This window comes from Pangasianodon hypophthalmus, chromosome 24 (assembly GCF_027358585.1).
Source record: "Pangasianodon hypophthalmus isolate fPanHyp1 chromosome 24, fPanHyp1.pri, whole genome shotgun sequence".
Taxonomy (NCBI): Eukaryota; Metazoa; Chordata; class Actinopteri; order Siluriformes; family Pangasiidae; genus Pangasianodon; species Pangasianodon hypophthalmus.
In genome coordinates this window covers 9219157-9240421 of record NC_069733.1, presented here as the reverse complement: position 1 = coordinate 9240421, position 21265 = coordinate 9219157, and the positions used below count along the sequence as shown (strand labels likewise).

The following is a 21265-nucleotide window of genomic DNA, read 5'->3' as shown; positions in this document are numbered from 1 at the left end:
AGCTTTAGTCCAGTTTATATTCCTAAATACAATAAGCTTTTATGAGTAGCTATTTCCCCTATTATGATATTCCTAAGATGTTTATTAGTACAGTTGGGTTTAAGAATATCCATATTAACTACAAATGAACTGACTAAACATTTACCACCAGTGCTCTTAAGCTGTAAACCGACTGATGATGATGATTCAACGTTGCTCTTATAACATGTCGTAATTCCTAACATTCTTTAAAAGTCCAGTTTTAAAACACAACATAAGAAGGTTTAATAATTACAGTACAGTTTCTGTTTAACATTTTTAAGAAATATTATTTTGTATTTTATATTTTTGCATGTCCCATCTCTATTAACCTTATTTATAAAGTGTAACTCACTACGGTTTGTGAAACTGGTTATGTTTCCACGCAAAATGATCATCTTTTATTTTAAGCAACAGCGACTCGAGGATGTGTTCATGAATCACTTCCGGGGGACGTTCATGGTCACAGAAAATCCAACATGGCGTCTCACATGTCGAGATTCGGGTGTTGGGGCCGTATACAGAGGTGGGGCTTGTTCATTTGTCGTTATTTAAAGATAATGGACAGCGTTCATTAGTCATTCGTATAGCTGTCATGACAATAACTTCAGTGTGATCTCGCTGTCTTGCTAATTTGTGCCCTTAAGCTAAATTAACGTACCTGGCTAATTTACCTTTAGCTTCCAGTGCTTTGGTTTGTCATATTTAATACTGTATACTGTATATACCTCTGGATGCCTTTAGTCATTCCAATAATACAACAAGGAAAGTTAAAGAAAAAAAGTAGTTAATACAGTTGATGTTAAGGTGATTATGGTTGGGTCAGAATGATCGATTAATCGAAGAGTCAAACTGTCTAGTTCTCAGGTTCCCAGTCCTGGTCATGGAGAACCCCCTGTCCTGTACATTTTAGTGTTTTTCCCTGCTCCATCACACCCACTTCAAATCAGGATGGGGTGTTAATTACCTGATTAGTTCAATCAGGTGTGTTGGGAGCTGGGAAAACACTAAACTGAGCAGGGCAGGAGGTTCTCCAGGACCAGGCTTGGGAGCCTGTGGTGTAGCTGATTAGTAATGCAGACAATAGTGAAGCATTTTTATTTTTAATATTCAGAAAATGGGTTAACATTTTACTGTTTAGGGTATCTATGGCTGTTGTCGTCATTGTTGTTGTCGTCGTTGTTGTGAGCTTGAAGCTTTTTGAAAATGTCATAAAAAGAGTCCTAGGTGAAGTTTAGTGAACAGTCACAGGTTAACACCAGCATTAACGCATCACAGTTTTCAGGTGTTGCCGAGTGAGTATGGTAAACTTCTTAGAACTTGAGGTGGAAGAAGTTTACCACACTCACTCGGCAAAACCTGAAAACTGTGTGTGAGTGTGGTAAACTTCTTAGAACTTGAGATGGAAGAAATTAAACACTACATAAAGATACTCTCATTTTGTAATGATGGCAGACACACTTGCAGAAGATTGTTGACCTTGTGATCATGTGTGTCTGTGTTTATTTTTGTAATTACACTAAGAAGAAACTGATAGATATTCTATTTTACAAACTAATGTTTTATATTAAAATGTTTTTAGATCATATAAGCTATGCACTGGTTACTTTGTGTCACTTCTGTAGCATGTTAATTAATGTCTGTTTATGAACTGTTTGTGATTGGCTGAAAACGGTGTGTGTGAATAGTCTTTACTGCTTTAAAAACCACATCTGCCACTTCCATACTGACTTTTGAACGTCTCTAATTGCAATATTTTGATTGGCTAACAGTGTTGCTTCTCTGTTGTAGGTTTGGCATTGCTGCGTGTAGACAATACAGCAGTGCAAATAGATATCCTAATATTTCTCTTTCTACACCTTTACCCGGCATTCCCAAGCCTGTGTTCGCTTCAGTTGATGGTCATGAACAATATGAAACCAAAATAACCACTTTAGAGAACGGCCTTAAAGTTGCATCTCAAAATAAATTTGGCCAGTTTTGCACAGTTGGAGGTAAGTGTGTGACTCACTTCTACAGTATATAATATAAAAGTGTGATAATTTTGTGTGTTTGTTGTATATGTGTAATGAATATGGTATATTGCAATTATATAGATGCACATTGTGATTCTGATATGCCTTGCAATTTTTGTACAAATATTGTAATGTTAAAGATTGTTAAATAATAATAATGTTAAATGTTAAATTTATGGTTAAAGATTGACACCCATCATTAATTTGCACAGATTTTTAATATCATGGCAATGCACACACCCACAGAAAGCATATTTATAGTCTCCGAGATTGGTCTGAATGCTCACAGGGCCATGTAGATTGTTGTGGTTGTTTGGACTCATTTGCATATAGCAGGCATCTGTGATGTCATTATTGTAAAATTCAATATTATTATGATAAAGAATATATTATTAAGCCTGAATCTCTGCCTGGTATTGCTGTAGGTAAGGACAAGATTAGCCTGTTTGTACTCAGTTTTTGTAGTTACTCTTATTCTTGTTATTTATATAGTTTGGTTCAGAAAGGTTTGGAAAGGTCACATTCCGCTGTGTCTTGTTTTCAGTTTTGGTAAATTCAGGTTCCCGCCATGAAGCCAGATATCCTAGTGGGATTTCACACTTTTTGGAAAAGCTTGCATTTTCTGTAAGGTTTTTAATGTTTACTGTACTGCATTTTTAAAAAATAAAGGATGATGATGATAATAGTCTCCAGTAAGTGTTGTTAATGTTTTGTCTTCTTGCTTTGTTTAGTCTACATCACAGTATGGAAGTAAAGATGAAATTCTGCTGTCATTGGAAAAACATGGTGGAATCTGTGACTGCCAAACGTCCAGGTTTGGTTATTTTGAGCATTTAATTCTCCCTTGTTTAGTCTGTTTCTAGTTCTGGATGTGTAAAGGATGTGTTTTTTTTTAACCTTCACCAAACTAAAAGTTGTTCTTAATGTAGCTTGTATTGTTATTTTCAGGGATACAACAATGTATGCGGTCTCTGCTGAAGTCAAGGGTCTGGATACTGTGGTTAGCCTGTTGGCCGATGCTGTCCTGCAGCCGCGTTTATTAGGCAAGACCATGCCACACTTGTTAAGAAGAGTCTATAGCTGTGATGTGTCCTTGAGCATTTTCTAAGCATTGTGTTTTCCACAGATGAAGAGCTCGAGATGACCCGCATGACGATAAGGTTTGAGTTGGAAGATTTAAATATGAGGCCTGATCCTGAGCCTCTGTTAACAGAAATGATTCATGCTGTGAGTGAGACCTGCTTATTTTTTAAAATCCTCTTTTCTGGACACAGATTAAGCTTAATGCATGATTAATTTACTCCTTTAGTCCTGACCTATTCTAAGACTGAGCTTCATCTCTATCCAAATACCCATACACAGTTCATTTACCCATTTATTTACCCATTACACTCATTTATCTTCTGACATTAGTTTAATTCTCTTTGTTTGCAGGCAGCGTTTCGAGGCAACACTGTAGGCCTGCCCCGTTTCTGCCCAGTGGAAAATGTGGACAAGATTGACAGGAAGTTGCTGCATACATACATGCGTAGCTACTACAGCCCAGAGCGCATGGTGTTGGCAGGGGTGGGGGTCGAGCACGAGCAGCTGGTGGAGTGTGCCAGGAAGTATCTGCTGGGTGTGAAGCCAGTTTGGGGCACAAGCACACCAGCGAATGTGGATCGCTCTGTGGCCCAGTACACAGGAGGCATTGTTAAGGTGAGTTTAGTGTCAGGGATGCACTGAAAATGCTTCGAAAATGATAACAATTGCCATAAAAAATAAGACACCACGACTCCCCACCAGGAAAATCTAAAGAAAATTGCATGAAAGAATGGATGAATAAATTAAATATTAGGATTATATTCTATTCTAACATAAGTAATATACCTACAGCATAACAGGATTGTTTTATTCTACTATATTATATTCTATTTGTATCGGCATTTGCTCATTCCCACATGTGTGTTCAGATGGAGAAGGACATGTCTGATGTCAGCCTTGGACCCACACCCATCCCAGAACTCACTCACATTATGATTGGCTTAGAGAGCTGCTCGTTCTTGGTGAGTTTGCAAAACCTTCAGTAGGGCCGCCTCTTCAATCCACTACACACACTTCTGACAGAGACCTTGCTATTTCTTTTGAACCACTGACAGGAGGAAGATTTCATTCCCTTCGCTGTCCTCAACATGATGATGGGGGGAGGAGGCTCCTTCTCGGCAGGCGGCCCAGGAAAAGGCATGTTTACCCGCCTCTACCTGAACGTTCTCAACAGGTACAGCACCTTCTCCCACTGTCTGGGATACGTTAGAGAATACTTCACCACAGAAATAGAAATGTTGCTCATAGGGCAGTCCAGAATTATTGGCACCCTTGCTTGATGAAAATGAAAAGACATGCAGTGAGTGTCATTTTAAGGTTAAACCTACAGAGATGTTGTATAGGTTTTATTGTAATACAGTATTTCTTGAACCATTTGTTGCACTGCAAAAAATAAAAAATAAATAATAAATAAATAAATCTATCTGCAAATTATGGGTTTCTAAACCTCCCTGTGCAGACTTGGGGACTCATGCATGCTCTTCCTGCCTGAGACTTTTTAAACTTTTCATTATGGTCCTGATTGTGTTTGCTTTTAACTGGTTATGTATTTTTTATATCTATTATTTTAGGTCAACAAGCATCTGTATCTTTAGTAATAAAAGCTCTTTGGTTTTTCCCACGGTGACAGAAGACTAGCAGATTTTGCATGTGTAAAAATGATCAAAAGCCATAACAAAAAAAAGTTTCTGGAGACTGAATGGGTTAAAAAACAGAATTTCTGTAATGCATCATTGTAGGTTCACCACTTTGTTTAATGCATTGTGTAGCACAGTTATAACAATATGATATGTGTGTCCATTACAATGCAGCTCCAGTTGCTAGTAATGGATTAAACCATGTGCCACCATTCTGTTGATCCACTCTTCCTTTTTATTATTTGTGGATGACGTATTACTTAAATACGCAAACTGAAAATATAACTTTAAGTGATATCTGGTGAATTATGTTGTTTTTCAGACATCATTGGATGTACAACGCTACCTCCTACCACCACAGCTATGAAGACAGTGGCCTGCTCTGCATTCATGCTAGTGCAGACCCAAGACAGGTACAAATGCAACATGGAGGGGGAGGGGGGAAGCAAAGATCAAAAAAGAACACATCCCGATAAATCTAATAGAGTGTTAATATTTCGTAAATATATATTTTTTTTGTTTCAGGTGCGGGAAATGGTGGAGATAATCACTAGGGAATTTATACAGATGGCTGCTACAGCAGGAGAGGTACAGTTATAGATTTATAGATGAATTCAAGTTGAGACCTGAGCATATTTTTTTTTATACCAAAATTATTGGCTTACTTGTAGACGGAACTGGAAAGAGCAAAGACTCAGCTGAAATCCATGCTGATGATGAATTTGGAGTCCAGGCCAGTCATCTTTGAGGATGTCGGTCGGCAAGTTCTGGCCACAGGCCATAGGAAGCTGCCTCATGAGCTGTGTGATCTTGTCAGTAAGTCCAAATTGCATTTCAGTCCATTTCGCTGGTGATTCGAGATCAGAATTTCCCCAGTGAAGTTAAACATGTAAACATACATTCACAAAGGAGGAAATGAGAAGGCTGCTTTTTGTCTGCTCTGTTGGTTTTCCCTTGTTGCATACATGGACTGAATCTAGATTATTTGTAATATCAATTATAAAAATTGACACTGACATCATATTGCCATTGCATCTCGTCTCCATTTTAAGGTAATGTTACAGCCAATGACATCAAAAGAGTCAGCACCAGGATGCTGCGCAGCAAACCAGCTGTGGCTGCTTTAGGAGATCTGACTGAGCTGCCCTCCTATGAGCACATCCAGGCTGCTTTGTCCAGCAAAGATGGCCGTCTGCCTCGCATGTATCGCCTCTTCAGGTAGAACATCATGATTATACAGTTGTGTACACCAGTGACTGACCTACAGTGTAACTTTTTACCGAGCTCTTTTATTGAGCCGTTATGGAGAAGTGCTGCGTGTCGGTGGTAGACAAGGCACTGAATGTAAATTGAACTTTGCCTTCGAAGGACTTGTTAGCCCTTATATTGTGTGGTTTTGTTTTCAGTATCATGTTCAGAGTAAATAAAAGTGGACGGTTTTGCAGTAACATGTCCAACAGGCTGGCTTTAGGCAATTGAAAAGTTAAAGGGCCCTGTTATAACAAAGTAATGCAGGAAGTCAGTTTAATGTTGAGTCTGCTGATGTGCTAAGAAATCATTGGAAATAATCATTTCCAGTTTATTGATAAAAGTTAATAATTTGAGTCCAATCCAAATTAAATTATTTTATTTTTATTAAAAATGTTATTCTGAGTGATGCTGATTATGTAACTGTTCAAAAATACTGCAACATATATTTTCAGCAACCTAATATTCAGGTTAGGCCTGGGTATTTGCAGATATGAGGTGCTGAAATTATGTTACTAAATTTATAATAAAAATATACATTAGTGTATCCAGGAGTTTTTTTTTTAGGAGTTTTTTTTTTAAATATAAAACTAATGCCAGATTATTGGTGTATCATTAAAACCTGGGTTTTGTGAAAACACTCATTGTAAAAATAGTGGTAATGTTAAAATCTGCTTAGGGTTAATGATATCGCTTATGAAAGAAGCCCATTATAAGAAATATAAAACAGCCAGGCCTGCAGCAACATTACAACCCCAAAACTACTCTACTCTGAGAGTCGGAAAGCCTGATTAGAGACTGGAACTGGTGGTTTAAAAGGCTTTCCGAGCAGCAATGTCTTTCTGTGGTTGAAAGTGCATCTCTGGTCTTTGCTTGTGCGATGTATATTCTTTGGTATACAAACGGCTGACTGTAGAGTCATAGTTTTTCATTGTAAATGACTGCCTCCTGTACGCATCCTTCTCATACATTTCACAAATTCTAATAATGCTCTTGACATTGTACTGTGAAATTTCATCTACTTCTCCGTGTCTGTTTTTGTTCATAAATGTGGTTTACATTTATTAATTGGCTACTCATTTGTTTATTTATATTTCTTTGGTTTTTTTTTTTTTAAATACTGGTCAAACTATATTTTCATAGCTGTAAACCAAGACACAAAAAACACATAAGACATGGCAGTAGATTCAGTCATGGCTTCATGTTACTTAAATAACACTGTAAACATTAAAAACATGTTATTTAGGTTGAAACAGAATGTTCTAGAAAAGCAACAGAAGGAATCAAACAACTTCTCAGGCACTTTCCTTCAACAGTGAGGAATGTGATGCAAAAGCATGATTTAGGGTTACATTTTTATTTGTGGCCCATGCGAGGAATACAGTTACTTAGTCAAAATCAGTCCTTAGTCCTGTACAAATGGCCAGGTGACATCAAGTAAAAGGCTGAATTCTTTTGTGTAAGAAGTTAAGGCAATGATGGAAGTCCTAGATGAGACTTTTAGATGAGACTGTTCAGTATGAGTTGGAATTTCCCCTCCACACCGCTGCACGATGACAGTTTGTGGCTAAAGCACCTCAACATGATGATAGGTCACATGTCTGTTGTTAAAGATACCACTTTTCACTGGTTGAAACCAGTGAAAACCAAAATGTAATTTTGGCAGAATTTAACCCATGAAATAAATATTTAATCTATGAAATAAATATTTAAAAAAACAACATTTAATTAGTATTGGTAACAAATCTGTGTTCATTAGTTGAGCTGCTGATTTATCTGTGTAAGGCCATTGAACACTGCATTAGTTTGAAAAATGTGAGCTGTATGACAAATCTTTCATATCATCTTAAATATAAGCTGACACACTAATATAAAAACACAAAGATGCTAAGTAAAATGTAGTGCACAAAATATAAAGAGGTGATCTTTACACTCCCTCCATTTTCAGTCAAACATGCTCACCACGTTCTACAGTATGTCTAGTGTTCTCATGGACATCTCCAGCTCTAACCAGAGACCTTGAACAATAAGGCACAGCCTCTTTTCAAGCTCCTGTGAGTGTATGTTTGTGGATGAGGAGTCAAACGCTATATCTCCAGTAGTTCTGAGCTTCCCTTTGGTCCTGAAAGTCCAGCTTCCTGAGTCAGTAGCTCAGAATATGGAAGATATGGTCTGAAGCCTGCTGACCCTGGATCAGGAGATAGAACAGACGGTACTGTTGCTCTGGTTTTTCATGGCCTCCCTCCTCTTCAATTCCCTTGTAATCCTCCTTCTGATGCCTTCCAGGTACACTGCTCGGTCAAACAAGCCCGCTCCCAATGGAATGCTAGAGGGCATGTATGAGAATTAGCACTCAGTCTTGCGAACTGGAAATAATAACCTAACAGTGGTGAAGAATTTATAACACAAGCTTGCTCACATAATCTTGAAAGTTCACTTCTAAAGTATTCCATGAAGCTTTCCATTATAAAGAAGCAGTGTGTCATTTTTAAAATGCTCACAAATGCAGTGAAAACACTGACCAATTTTCTCCCAAGCCTTACACTGAAAATATATTTGCCCTTTCAGGGAAGTGGCTGAGCTGAGGAGCTTGTTCTGAAAATAATTTCTAGGCCGGAAAAATATAAACAACAGTCTGGAATGAATAAAATTCAAGAGTCCATTCCATTTGTAAGACTGTGAATCAATTTTTGACTATATTATAGATTATTATAGATCTATAAACACTACAAACTGCTCCTTATATTTCAGTAGCTCACAATCCATTGCTTGAATTGTTTCCTTACTTGTCTCTACCAGGCCGGAGTTTGACCTGGAACATGCCAATGACAGGCCGGTGATCTGAGGTCTTGATAGATGAGCAGGATGTATACTTAACCACCTTGATGTCATCTACTTGTCTGCTCCTAAAAAGGATTCGATCCTGCGACATAAAGATGAAAATGTTTAGCAATGGTCAGACAACATTATAAACTGTATCCACATAAAAGTTTTAAAAAGTTTTCTCACTGTATATGATGGAGTTCTCTGCTTGGGTGTTGTGTCATAAACGTCACAGCCAATGTCAAACTTGTATGTGGGAGTGAAGTGGATTGGAGCTTCCTGAAATCCTTTAAAGATGGAACCTATGAGCAGGAATTAATGGTTACACATGTTCTTCTTGAGCCATCGGGATTCAGTCTTATAAAAAGAAAGTAATACTACAATGCATATACTCAAAGTATAATCCCATAAAGGAAGCTTATTAAGACTCCAGTCATTCAGTCTAAGACTAACCCAGACTGACCGTCTTTCATTTCTTTGCACAGCTGATCATGCTGGAGGAGAGCGTCCATGTTTTTCCCAGTGAGTTGGTTCAAAATATCCTCCACTCTTTCCCGGTCTTGACTAAGGCGGAAGTTAAAATCCCCGAACCAGAAGACTTCGTCGAATCTGGTGGTCACGTCCGCTGAGAATAAAGTCATTGAGTCATTCATTATGAAGAATGTGTGTTGCATAAGTTTATGGTTAATTAAAAGGAAACTCACAGGCAACAGAACGGTAAGGGTTGGTGTCAGGAAGGCACCTGGGAAGAGCTAAAGCTTCTATTATCTTATTGTAGTCCAGTATCCTTTCATAGACTTTGGAATCCCCCGCTGAAAAAGAAGTTATACCCAAATGTTATATGGTTGCCTATTAGCACCAAATTAGCAAATTAGCATGTATCTAAACATACTGTGAATGCATATTTCTATTAGGAGAATTAAACTTCTTACATACAAGTAAAATGAGATGTGATGAAGAGGAAGGATGTTCCAAAGAAAGTGAAGCCAATGCCTACTGCCCCTTTGGTCTTAATCTGCGAGATGATCCGAGTGGTGACTGTAGCATGCTCCACCTCTACAAAAAAGAAGCCAACACAATGGGTTTGATCAGATCAATCTGGAGAAGTACACAATCTGCCAAGAACATCATCCTTTTATGCTAGGTGAGTCAATATTGCAGGAAAATTACAAGGGTACAAGGTGAAAGACCCACCGGAACAGAACCATATGAGGTCCCTGCGTATGAAGATGGTGAGATAGAGCACTCCATGTGCAGCTGCGTACAGCATCACATAGTACGGGCCCAGGGTTTCCTGCAGACGGATCTCCCACTCCTTCCTGTAAATACACAAAATGCTGAGTGAAGGGTATGAGATTAAGAAAGAAAGACAGACAGACAGCAAACTTCCTACCTATCAGGGCATCCTTCTTGAACCCCAATGATATAAAAGTCTTGTGCAAAATCAGTGTCTGTTGGGAGCAACAGGTCATCTAGGTTGTTTGGAAGCCCCTGCATGCAATATTCACCATTAATATTAAAATATATCTCTTGCATGTCAATGATGTTAAGTCTTTGCATCACAGCACTTTACAGCACTCTAACTCACCTTCTCTCCCTGCATATTCCAAGTGGCAATGTAAATCCCAATTTGCCTGCTGGGAAAGTACCGGTCCAACTCTTCAGCCCCGAGTAAGGCTCCGTTGCCCAGCACACTGCCCTCCAAAAAGCTCCTGTAAACAGCATGTGTAGAATTGAGATGAGTACAAACTCTCAAAACAAAGGAAACCAAGACCTGGCAATAACCAGTCCACTACAAAATTCTGTTCTTCATGATGAATGTGTGCCGAGCAAGTGTTTCACCTAATCCCCTTACCTTCACCCCACTACACTTTTCAGTTCTTTTTCCTTTACATTTCACTCCTACAATGGAATTAATTCATTCAGAAATTAAAGCAATTTATCACAGAAAGTAAGCACTGCAAACCACAGATTTTTCTCCTATTTACAACTTCTTCACTCTATCTTGACTTGCAACCTGTGGTTCTTATCTGTCATGTACTTATTAATCTACTAAATAGCTTGACACACTAAATGAAGTGATAAACCACATGCTTATGTGAATATTAAAAAGCAGGGCTAGACAAAACACCTAAAACATTAAATCATCAGGGCTGGACAAAGCACAATAATGAACAAAAATAAGCACATGTAACAAAAACGAGACAAACTACACAGTCTTACAGCAACAGCAGGCAACGTGTGTATAAACATAAATCATTCAAATATCACCAAAGCATCTTAGCAGAGAGCTGTATGAATGGACAATCTGGAAGTGAAAGCAGTGTAAGTATGTGGCTTAGCCAACATTTACGACACAAACAAATAAAAGGACTCTACCTGTTCCTCACATCCTTGGGCCGGATTGGGTTGAGCACGCTGAAGGTGGACTTCATGGAATTGACTGAGGTGCTGTCCGACACCATGGTGTCCCAAAGCTGGCTGTCAGTGAGGTTCTTTTGCAATTTCTCTTGCAGGCTCCCATTCCTATAATCCAGGCAATCCCTGTCAATCTGATTAGCAGTCCTTAATGACATGGAGGCGATGCTGTACTCCAGTGGAGGAAAGGCTCCTGCGGGCTGCAGTGGGGAAAGAATGATTTTTGAAGGTTTTGGATGCTGCCCAGAAGGATGGCCTTGGCCAGGAGGACATCTGTCCTCCTCAGGGAAGCTGCTACATCGATCCCGGAATGGTGGGGATTGCCAGGCCACCTGATCAAAATGACTTCCTCCAGAGTTCTGGCCATTCTTTAAAACCATATGGCTACTTGGTGCAGGAAAAGTGGAGACTTCCCTAAGGGAGTCGGTCGAAGAGGTCATCTCGGCTGGGTCAGTGAGGCTCTCCTGACTGCTCCTCAGTCGTCTCCCCTTTTTCTTTTCCTCAAACGACATGTTCCTACTTCCTTTCGCCACTCCAGGAGGCTTGGGAAGCAAGGGTGGATGAGGCATGTAGGGACCGCGTTTGTCTTGTTGCCTTTGCTCATCTTGAGGGGTCTGGGGCACTTCATTAGACGACTTCTTACCACTGAGCTGTTCTTTATTGGTTCTGTCATTTGCCACTTCTATGCTGAAGTTAGCTGTATCATTCCTGCAGACTGCTTCTTCTGACTGAACTCCAACAGGTTGGAATGGGACGATGAGCTCTTCATTCTCATTCATCCTACTCTCCCACTTGTTTTCAGACACAAACAAGTGCCATTATCCTTACATGTTCACATTCTGGAAACACAGTAAGTAAAAATTATTGCATGACATTACAAAAGCTCAGATTTGCCCAAACTTCCTGGTTCCTTAACAAGCTACAAGTATAATGTTAGGTAATACAGAATGTGTTGAAATTCAGGTGTTTGAGGCCATTGCACACGCTATAATGTAGATAGTTAATTCAGTTAGCTAGACATAAGATTTATTACCTTGTAATGAAACTAGATCTTCAGCTAGGTTCAGTTTAATCAGCAAAACTAATGATTTACCAAATTACTAAGCCAGTAAGGGCAGTTTTATTATACAGTTTATTATAAGTCCACGTGAAATGGCTTGAAAGCCATGAATTGATTCTGTATGTTGACATATTTTCAGATCTCTTACGGATGAACAAGCCCCAACAGCGTATAAAGACAGAATGGCATTCTCGATCAGCCATTCAGACACTGAACAGCCCCAAGTTGGTAAAACATTCCTCTGAAAAAGTGCCTGTCACATAAATAACCGCTTACTTGCATTACTTAAATTCCACCATCTTCAAAATGAATCAATTCCAAATATATTTTTCTCAGCCAAGGGACGGTCAGAAGAGGGAATAGAGTGAAGGAAGACACACAGCCAAAAAAAAATAAATAAATAAAAATCACCAATAAGGAGCTGCAACTGTAGCGCAAGACCCGCCCCTAGGGAGGACGTATACATTTTAGAGAGCATTTCATTGGATGAACACAAGACTAGTACAGACTGAGTCATCAAAAACTTTAATCATGTCCCAGGAGTGACAAATTGTAACACTGAAACACGGAACATCTACAAACCAATTGTATATACCTTTTTTTTCTTTCATTTTACTAATTGTATTGGTGTCTATAACACTAAGGAGCAGGTAAGTCTGATTTCTGGAGAACTTTAAGCTAATAAGGCGGTTAAATAATCTGATAATGGCGTGTGTAAAAATGTAAAAATGCTACATCTGCTAAATTGCCTTGCCGGGTTATAGCCTTTCTCCAAAAACAGCCACAAGCACAAAATGTCATTAAGACCGGCTTCGTTTGTTCATATCGTTTGCTGGCTTGTTAACGCGTTGTGTGTATATAAATACAAAACACAAACCCTAATCATCTGCTTCCGTAACGGTTACACTCGCTGTAACTAGCATAACATGCTAACCCCAGTGCTGGCTCTGGACCCGGAGTCTCAATCACAGCTCTGTAGCTCGGACACAGTGTGAAATAAAGGAATTCGCTTTAAAAATCCATGTTTTATACGCTTGTACTGGAAAATAAAACCAGTAATAACAAAGTGCATCCCGTTACCTTTAGGCAGCTCCTCGCATCACAGCAAACTTTTTTTTTTAACTTCCTTAGCAACACCAGACAACCAACAACTCACTGAAGCCGCCATTATACAGCTCGCGAGCAGAGACCAGGGTTGCCAGGGTTGCGACAAAATCACTCCAGTGGTGAAGCTAATCAACACAGTCACAAATCTAAACAACACTGAATACAGTAAAGAACAGTACAAATAGGCTCGTATATGAGAGACTACTACAGTTTGTATTATTATATAGAGAAAATGAAGTTAAGTAATGCCTGCATTAGCTGTAATCCGCAGGAAAAAAAACACGTACCAACATTCGAGGTTTAACACACAATATGGCAACCCTGAGAAACAACATCCTCCGAGCGACTATATTTAACTCCACAGCGCCACCAGTGTTCAGATTAAACACTACATTTATTTGCTTTAAAGCCCTTCAACTATACTGTACTGTATACTGTACAAAGATTACAAAATATAAACTGTGCATTTGGTACAAAAACTTCAGTTTTACAACTGTTTTTAATAATAAATGAAATTGAAAAAATGTAAGAAAAAGTGTTTATATAAAATTATATAGAGAGAATAGATTACAATTTTAATGAAACATAAAACAAGGTTATTTATTTATTTATTTATAGAAATTAATGTTTGGTGTTGATTCGTAAAATCACCTTTATGAATAAAATATTTAACTAATATCAGTAAGAAACTAAAATTATTCTTCTTGTTCACAATGTATATCATAAATATTATCTGTGGAAAATGGTGGTATAATAAAATATTTGTGTTTAGAGAACACCAAAATGCCTAAATATTAATACAGTTCATACAGAAGAATGCATGAATTGTGGTTTCAATTTCATTAGAATGATAACAGTTACTGCAATCCAATAATATTTCAAGCTTTGAAAATCCTTAGAAGAATAAATATTCATAATCTTGAAATGTATTTCTTTTAGGATATATATATATATATATATTCTTTTAGGATATATATATATATATATATATATATATATATATATATATATATAGGAAATGACAGCTATATAGTCTTACATTATTTTCAATTCTTTTAAAATAGTCTTTAAAATATAATGCCTTCTGCATCTTCCATGATATAGTTAATTTTATAAGGATCAAATAACTATTTTGCCAAGAGGAGGTAATTCAATATACCTGCATTTTCTTCTTATTCTTCCATATACACGTTTATGGTGCAAACTTGATGCACTATAAACTAGTAGAGTGTTATGAAGCCTAATTCAGTTTACGGGATTTTTTACTGAACATTGAGAACCAGCTCGCATATATGAGCTCTGTTTTCTTCTTCTTTTTTGTAGATGTAGCCAGTGCCTTTACTCTTGCAGTGTAATTTCGAAATGACTTCATGGAAACCTTGTTTCAACATCTAAACTGTTTGTTAGTGTGAATTCATTCATCTTCAGTAAGCACTTTATCCTAGTCAGGGTTGTAGTGGCCAGTCCAATGCAGGACACCATGCCCACAGCACAACATGTGCCATTCGAAAAAGAGTTCTCACTGGAGAACAAAATTGCAATGAACTGTTTGGAAGCTGCTCTTATTGGTGAGCTGAGTCAAATGATCTGACTCACAGAGAAGAGGCGGAATTCCCATAACGAACTTCTTGATGACGTCAGGTTTGTATGATGTCAACTTTTAACGTTTGCAGTTTTACACGTGAACAGTTAATCCTGCGAGAATAAAAATGTTCTCATCAACTTTTCACATCGTCAAACTATTTCTGTTACACAAAATAAATGCAGCTTAGTACCTGATAGCTACATGGTTCACACCACATTTAGAAAACAGAAAACACTGTCCACACAATGCTACAGAGTTACAAAGGTTTTTAATTTTAGCAATCAAATTTAATGAATATCTAGTGCAACCCTTTAGTGTAACCAAACCATGTCATTGTCCTACTACACTGCAGTCTTTTCAAATCATATTGTACTATAAATGTTTTGTTGTGTAAAAATGTATATAAAAAAGGAAAGTAGAAAATATATGTACCACATATATAAAGTGTTTGTAAAAGGGATTTCCAGTAAAAGCTGCATGAGTGTTCTTAGTCTTCTTTGTGTTGCTCTAGTCGGCTCAGTAAGAGCAACGGGGCAATAAAGAAAGCCGAACTGATGATGAAGCACATCTCAGCTCCAGCAAGCCAGTACACTGCAAAGGAAATATCACAACTGCCTAAATTTAAAGACTTACACATGCCTCTTTTTAAATGATCTAGACCAGGAAATGGTCAACTAAAAAGGCTAAAGATGATCTATACTCTCAGTAATAGATGTATGTGGGTTCGATAATTCCTGGAGTGCTAGTAGTAAAACTGTAGGCTACAGTAATAAGAGAAAAGACTTCTCCTTATTCTGTTTAACCACATACAAAATGATATGCGATTAGTCACCTGAGGAAGCCACAACTGGACCCAGTGCTCGGGCCAGTGCGCCAAGACTACGCAGGATCCCCATCACTGTACCCTTCTGACTCGCTGTGCCTAATGCAATCAAGATATGAGAAAAACCGTTACTCATTCAGCTAGGAGATGAAATGTAGGCCACAAACATAAATATTGACTATAAATATTGTTACCTTTTTTTTAAATTACTTTTTAATTAACAGGATGAATAATGGGAATAAATTTATCTGTAGCTGTTAACTCATACAATTGGGAAAACTCAAAAAGTGCTCACCGTGTCCAGATACTTGTGCTGAAAGACACGGCACAACAATGGCAGCCGCTGGAGAAAAGCAGAAAGCATGCAGTTGGTAAAACAAGCTATTTCTTTTCCAGTAAAATGGCAATTCTCAGAAAGAAAATATAAAAATAGCTAATGTTTACCAAAGGAATATAGAAACAGGCTGATGTAGAGCACTATTAAATTCCATGCAATTCCAATGAGTATGAAGGCTGGAATGAGTAAAAACATCGCCTGAAAACATAAAAATCAGACTTAGAAATAACACACGTCACTGACATTAATGATTATTCCTTAAAAGCCAAGGTAAAATGATAAATACTGTCTTTTAGGCTACTCTTCTTTTTAAGTATCTTTTAATAGTGTTTCTCTTGCGTATTTAGATATGAAAAAAGGAAAAACAGTTTCTCAAACATTGGGGATCAAGATGAACAGGCTGCATTAATTATACAGTACTTCTTTAATTGCTACTACTTCCATGACTCTCACATAATACTCCTACCACTGGAGAGTTCTTTGTATAAAATGCTAGAGAGATCGTTTAAGATGCTAGATGGATTTCTTTTTTTTTTTTTTTTTAAACTAATCTTTTTTTGGTTTTGCCATGAAACAAAGTAACACAGAACATGCCTCCACACACAGAAACAACTGTCTCTAAATTGTTCTAGCAATCAAGTTGTTGACTAATAAACCCACATTTAATATTCTATATACATCTTCAATCTATAATCTTCAAAGATGAGCAATATATGCTGAATGGATTTCTTGAACTGTGTGTAATTTTATCTCATGCTCCTGAAGGACTGACTGTGTATGACTGAAATGGCATGGTGCTGCAATAAGAGACTTACCATGCGAACTGTCCGGATCTGCTGACCTGGTTGGATCCTGCGTGCATATCCTCCCTGGAATGTTGCCATTGTGATGCCAATGAAGAAGAACATCTTCCCCTGTTGCATGCTGGGAGAAAGAAATGCTCATCTTGCCATTTTTTTCAATGCCAATAAAGTCAGCTGACCATTATCAAGCATTATAAATTAGATTTTCCAAATAAAATCTTGTCGGTGACAATGTAAGGGAAATGTTTTGGGATTCAGACAAGAGCAATACTGAGTGTCAGTGAAGGCATGACGATTGTATAGGTGTGTTAGAGCAGGAATATTGTGGAGGACGTACAAAACCATTGTCGACCATATATAACTAGGACCAGAATGATCATAAACAATAAATTCACTGTGGGCCATCTTAATATAGTTCCATTGGCCGCAGTTTGGGGATATTTGGGAGAGTTTTACCTCGGGTAGAACTTACCTGGAGAACTGGAAGCGTTGATGAGTTAAGAAGCTCAGTGTGAACTCAAGACCGGAGAAAAGGAAGAGGTATGTGAAGTACACCAAGCCCAGTACCTTAAGGTTGCGCATCCCTAATGTAGCAATAACAAGAAAAAAAAGCAGAAAGTCAGTGTGAGGAACACACTGATGGTTGAGTACGAAATTAAAACCACACTGGGTTTCAGCATTCCTGCAACAGTCTATTTCAAAAAAGTGTGTGCAATACTTACACCTACCCAAGTCAAACCAGAAAAAGAATATGGCAGAAAAAAGTAATTCATTAATCTCAGAACTGTACCAAATGTCATTCTTATTTTGCAATTGTGACTAAATTCCACACAGAAGCTATTAGACAACAGTAAGAAGCTACAGACATGGAGTTACATGTATGTATATGAGCCTACGTTGTATGGAGGGTGGCTCCTTTGTTCTTGTGACTGCAGAGAAGTTGAAAAGGGCCACTGGGTTGAGCAGGTCTCCTATCTCCTGAACACCTGTGGGCTCCGAGGTGCCCTACGTTAAAACAAACAAAACAGATTTTTGTAAATATGACTCATAGTCGGAGTATTATGTCTGCACCAAAATTGTGAGCAATTATCCTTAATTTACTTTATCAATGGTGCATATTAGTGCATGGGATAATTACAAGCATATCATGGTTTTTTCCCTTGCCTTGTGCAAAGTCTCTGGAAGCATGAGAAAAATGAACAGCAGGTCTGCTACAGAGAAGAGAACTGCCAGGAGAGCAGGGCCTTGATAAAACAACTCAGCATCCACTGGTCTCAGTGCAAAGTAGGCTCCCATTAACGGGCCCAGAGTGAAGCCCAAAGAGAAGGCAACACCAATCATTGCCTAGTGTGAAAACAGCATCAAAAAGAACAGGTCATTCATCGCACTAACCACGTGAACATCTACAAGGTCTTTTTTTTTGGATCTCCTCCTGAAGACAGAGACACAGTTGTAATTAAACTAATGACTCACCATTCCTCTGTTTCTCGCTTTAGGGCAAGGCAAGTCTGCAACAACAGCAGTGCAGAGGCTGACATTACCCTTACAGATTCCTCCCACCACACGAGACAGAAGAAAAACACTGAAGTTGTGAGAAATAGCCCACAGAATGTAGGAGAAAATCAGTCCCACCTAGACAACACAGAGGCTAATTAATTTTCAGATATGAGCACTCTGAAGCTCAATATGAGCAAAGCTTACACATGAAGCCTATTGACAATCACTCCTGATTTTAGATCAGCTTCATATTAAAGTCTACTCTTCTCACAGTAGTTAAAAGTAGCAGCGGTCTTCTGCCATGTTGATCGGATGCAGCTCCTATCACAGGAGAGAAAATGAACTGCAGCAAAGAGTAGAGTGAGCCAATCAGACCTAAGAAGTGGAAAAAAAGAAATTATTCATTCACTGTGGGACACAACCTGCTCGGGAGATGAATTCAGAAACTAAAATTTGTGTATATATTACCTCCAAAAAGTACACTGGTGTATTTTCTTTCCAAAGGAACTCCTACAGTGCCCCTGAACCAGTCCACAATGCTTTGTAGTGACAGATACACACTATCCTGTTTCAACAATTAAAGGGAAAAAGGCAAAAAAAAAAAAAAAAAAGGTCTGAGGTGAAACATCAATATGTCAAATTTTTGTTCCCTGTAATATTTACATTAAAGTGGCAGTTTACTCAGAATAAATCCATACATTTTCTGTACCACTTATCCTACACAGGGTTGTGGGGAGCCTGGAACTCAGAGCACAAGGTGGGGGATAACCCATTGCAGGGCACAACTGCACACACCCTGGACAATTTGGAAATGCCAATCAGCCTACAATGCATGTCTTAGGACTAGGGGAGGAAACCACAGTAACCCAGAGGAAACCCCCAAAGCACAAGGAGAACATGCAAGCTCCACATACACAGTGCAGAGGGGCGGGAATCAAACCCCCAACCCTGGAGATGTGAGACAAATATATTGACCACTAAGCCACCATGCCCCTATCAGAGCAACTGACATAACAACAAGGCTAAAGTGATTGTACTGTAGAACATTAGACATTAAACATTGCTTTTAATCTGACTTGGTTAAAAAAACATCCTTTAATATCTTTTATCTAAAAATGTTTTTATTAAAAAGCTTTTTAAATAGTTGCTACAAACAACATCACATCTTACATCATTGTATACCAAGTCTAGTGCATTTGTCATGACTCATGTATAGACTAGTTAAATATTTTTAAATATTTATAAACTGATCTCAGCTCAAGCATACTTCCTCTAGACTTGCGCAAGCACAGGCCCACAACTGAGCCATGCGAGTATGTACAGATAATGCAAGCAGTCAGTTCTGGCATCAGACGATGATGGGAAAAATCTCTTTTAAAATATTTTAACCATTTTATATTAAAATCTATTGTACTATTGGTTTGAGGTACATGGTGATGCAGAAACAATCCTAAGAAAAATCACTGTATATGCAAAACTAAACATTTATATATAGTAACAACATCTACGAGGATTTCTCTTAAAGTGAGTAATTAACAGAATAAGTCTAAAAAAGAGAGAGAGAGAGAGAGAGAGAGAGAGAGAGAGAAGGCTTACCCCTGTTTGACTGTAGTGATCTAAGATGGAGGGGAGAAGGGGGAGGATTACTGTGAACCCCAGCAGGTCCAGCAGAAGAGCCAGAAACACTACCCGAATGACTCTGGAAGAGTGCGTCTCATCTGGAGGACTCTTCTCTCCTGCCATCACTCTTCCCTTCACTGGCCTCCTCAAAAGTGAACAGCTTTGGAGAATCCTCAAAGCATCTCCTGTGGTCACTGAGACGCCGCCGCTTTTAACGACAATGAGTGAAATCATAAATAAGTGCAATAATAATAAACCTGAAAAAACTCATTACTGGCAATCATTGCTTGGTATTAATAAGGAAGTAAGTCTTTAAGGCTCTACCAGGAAATATGATGCTTGAATGTCAACAAAGGTATCTTTGTTACTTTTTTATTGTTCAGGAACTTTTGTACTTTCACAATAGTGACCTCCTACATCAGTTAGAGGTTAAATACTAATTTTGTGTAATTGCAGCTTTTTTTTGTATAGAAAGACACTTCGGAAAGTATTAATGTCACACTCTACTTTTTCATGTGATATTACCAAAAGATGCTGATGCTAGTAATTTAAATAACATATTTTCTTAATATTTATTTAGTATGCATGGACAGAAATAATAGTTTTCAATGTAATGCTGGTGTGAACTTTAATAGTTTTGAAAACTGTAAATATAATAATGGAAAAACTTCTTCAGTTCCCTAATTCCCAGGTTTGAACTCAGTAAGGAATTCCTGAAGCACACACACACACACACACACACACACACACACACACTTGTCCCACTTTACCCTTTGTCCCACTTCCACCCTAAAGTGCTATGGACAACATGACATGATCAAAATTCCTCTTCAGTAACATTAATAGTGGATTATGAACGAGATTACTGTTCGAAACAGTGTAACATGAGGACAGAACGTCACTGAAGACAGTTGTCTGAGTCGCTCTGTTTGCTTTAGCCGCAGGTATTTAAATAGTAAAATGGTGCAGGTTGTTTAAAGAAGCAGATGTTTACCTTCAGCAGCTGTCCCTCAAGCTGTCCTGCTCGTTTGAATGGATGCGCTCGCGACACGACCTGGCACAGCTACTATAAAAAAACCCTGCTCTATACCAAACCGCGTACTTCCGCTCTAAACAGTAAGCTCAGTCAGGATTAGTGCGCATGACGGCAGTAGCCTCACACACCCTCACACACACACACACACACACTCC

General features: G+C 38.3%; 3 protein-coding genes across 9 annotated transcripts; 1 reads left to right on the top strand and 2 right to left on the bottom strand.

Annotated features, from left to right (window-relative positions):
* Window positions 1-402: 402 nt before the first annotated feature.
* Window positions 403-16950, top strand: pmpca (peptidase, mitochondrial processing subunit alpha). Of its 5 annotated transcripts, none has more exons than XM_053228753.1 (14): window positions 403-544; window positions 1810-2012; window positions 2578-2657; window positions 2765-2847; window positions 2982-3076; window positions 3160-3260; window positions 3468-3731; window positions 3986-4078; window positions 4172-4290; window positions 5076-5166; window positions 5279-5341; window positions 5425-5569; window positions 5806-5971; window positions 16920-16950. In XM_053228753.1, the coding sequence occupies exons 1-14, from the start codon at window positions 498-500 to the stop codon at window positions 16933-16935; spliced, it is 1566 nt and encodes a 521-aa protein (XP_053084728.1). In that variant the 5' UTR covers window positions 403-497; the 3' UTR covers window positions 16936-16950. The 5 variants fall into 5 exon arrangements, with proteins under 5 accessions (XP_053084728.1, XP_053084729.1, XP_053084727.1 ...); XM_053228754.1 differs by lacking the exon at window positions 16920-16950 and adding an exon at window positions 9310-9476; XM_053228752.1 differs by lacking the exon at window positions 16920-16950 and adding an exon at window positions 8801-9476.
* Window positions 7090-15102, bottom strand: inpp5e (inositol polyphosphate-5-phosphatase E). 3 transcript variants are annotated; one of them, XM_053228751.1, is made up of 11 exons: window positions 14569-15102; window positions 11204-12081; window positions 10413-10536; window positions 10218-10315; window positions 10019-10143; window positions 9761-9880; window positions 9529-9636; window positions 9288-9449; window positions 9011-9126; window positions 8788-8924; window positions 7090-8327 (listed from the first exon to the last, which is right to left on the bottom strand). In XM_053228751.1, the coding sequence occupies exons 2-11, from the start codon at window positions 12019-12021 to the stop codon at window positions 8195-8197; spliced, it is 1941 nt and encodes a 646-aa protein (XP_053084726.1). In that variant the 5' UTR covers window positions 12022-12081; window positions 14569-15102; the 3' UTR covers window positions 7090-8194. The 3 variants fall into 3 exon arrangements, with proteins under 3 accessions (XP_053084726.1, XP_034155093.2, XP_053084725.1); XM_034299202.2 differs by lacking the exon at window positions 14569-15102 and adding an exon at window positions 13697-13715; XM_053228750.1 differs by lacking the exon at window positions 14569-15102 and adding an exon at window positions 13383-13673 and having other exon boundaries at window positions 7091-8327.
* On the bottom strand, window positions 15244-21251 carry mfsd10 (major facilitator superfamily domain containing 10). Its single transcript, XM_026931555.3, has 13 exons — window positions 21069-21251; window positions 20051-20282; window positions 18923-19019; window positions 18726-18829; window positions 18431-18589; window positions 18122-18301; window positions 17854-17962; window positions 17430-17541; window positions 16970-17078; window positions 16262-16352; window positions 16113-16160; window positions 15827-15916; window positions 15244-15585 (listed from the first exon to the last, which is right to left on the bottom strand). Exons 2-13 carry the CDS (start codon window positions 20195-20197, stop codon window positions 15482-15484), a joined length of 1350 nt encoding a protein of 449 aa, XP_026787356.1. The 5' UTR covers window positions 20198-20282; window positions 21069-21251; the 3' UTR covers window positions 15244-15481.
* Window positions 21252-21265: the final 14 nt, after the last annotated feature.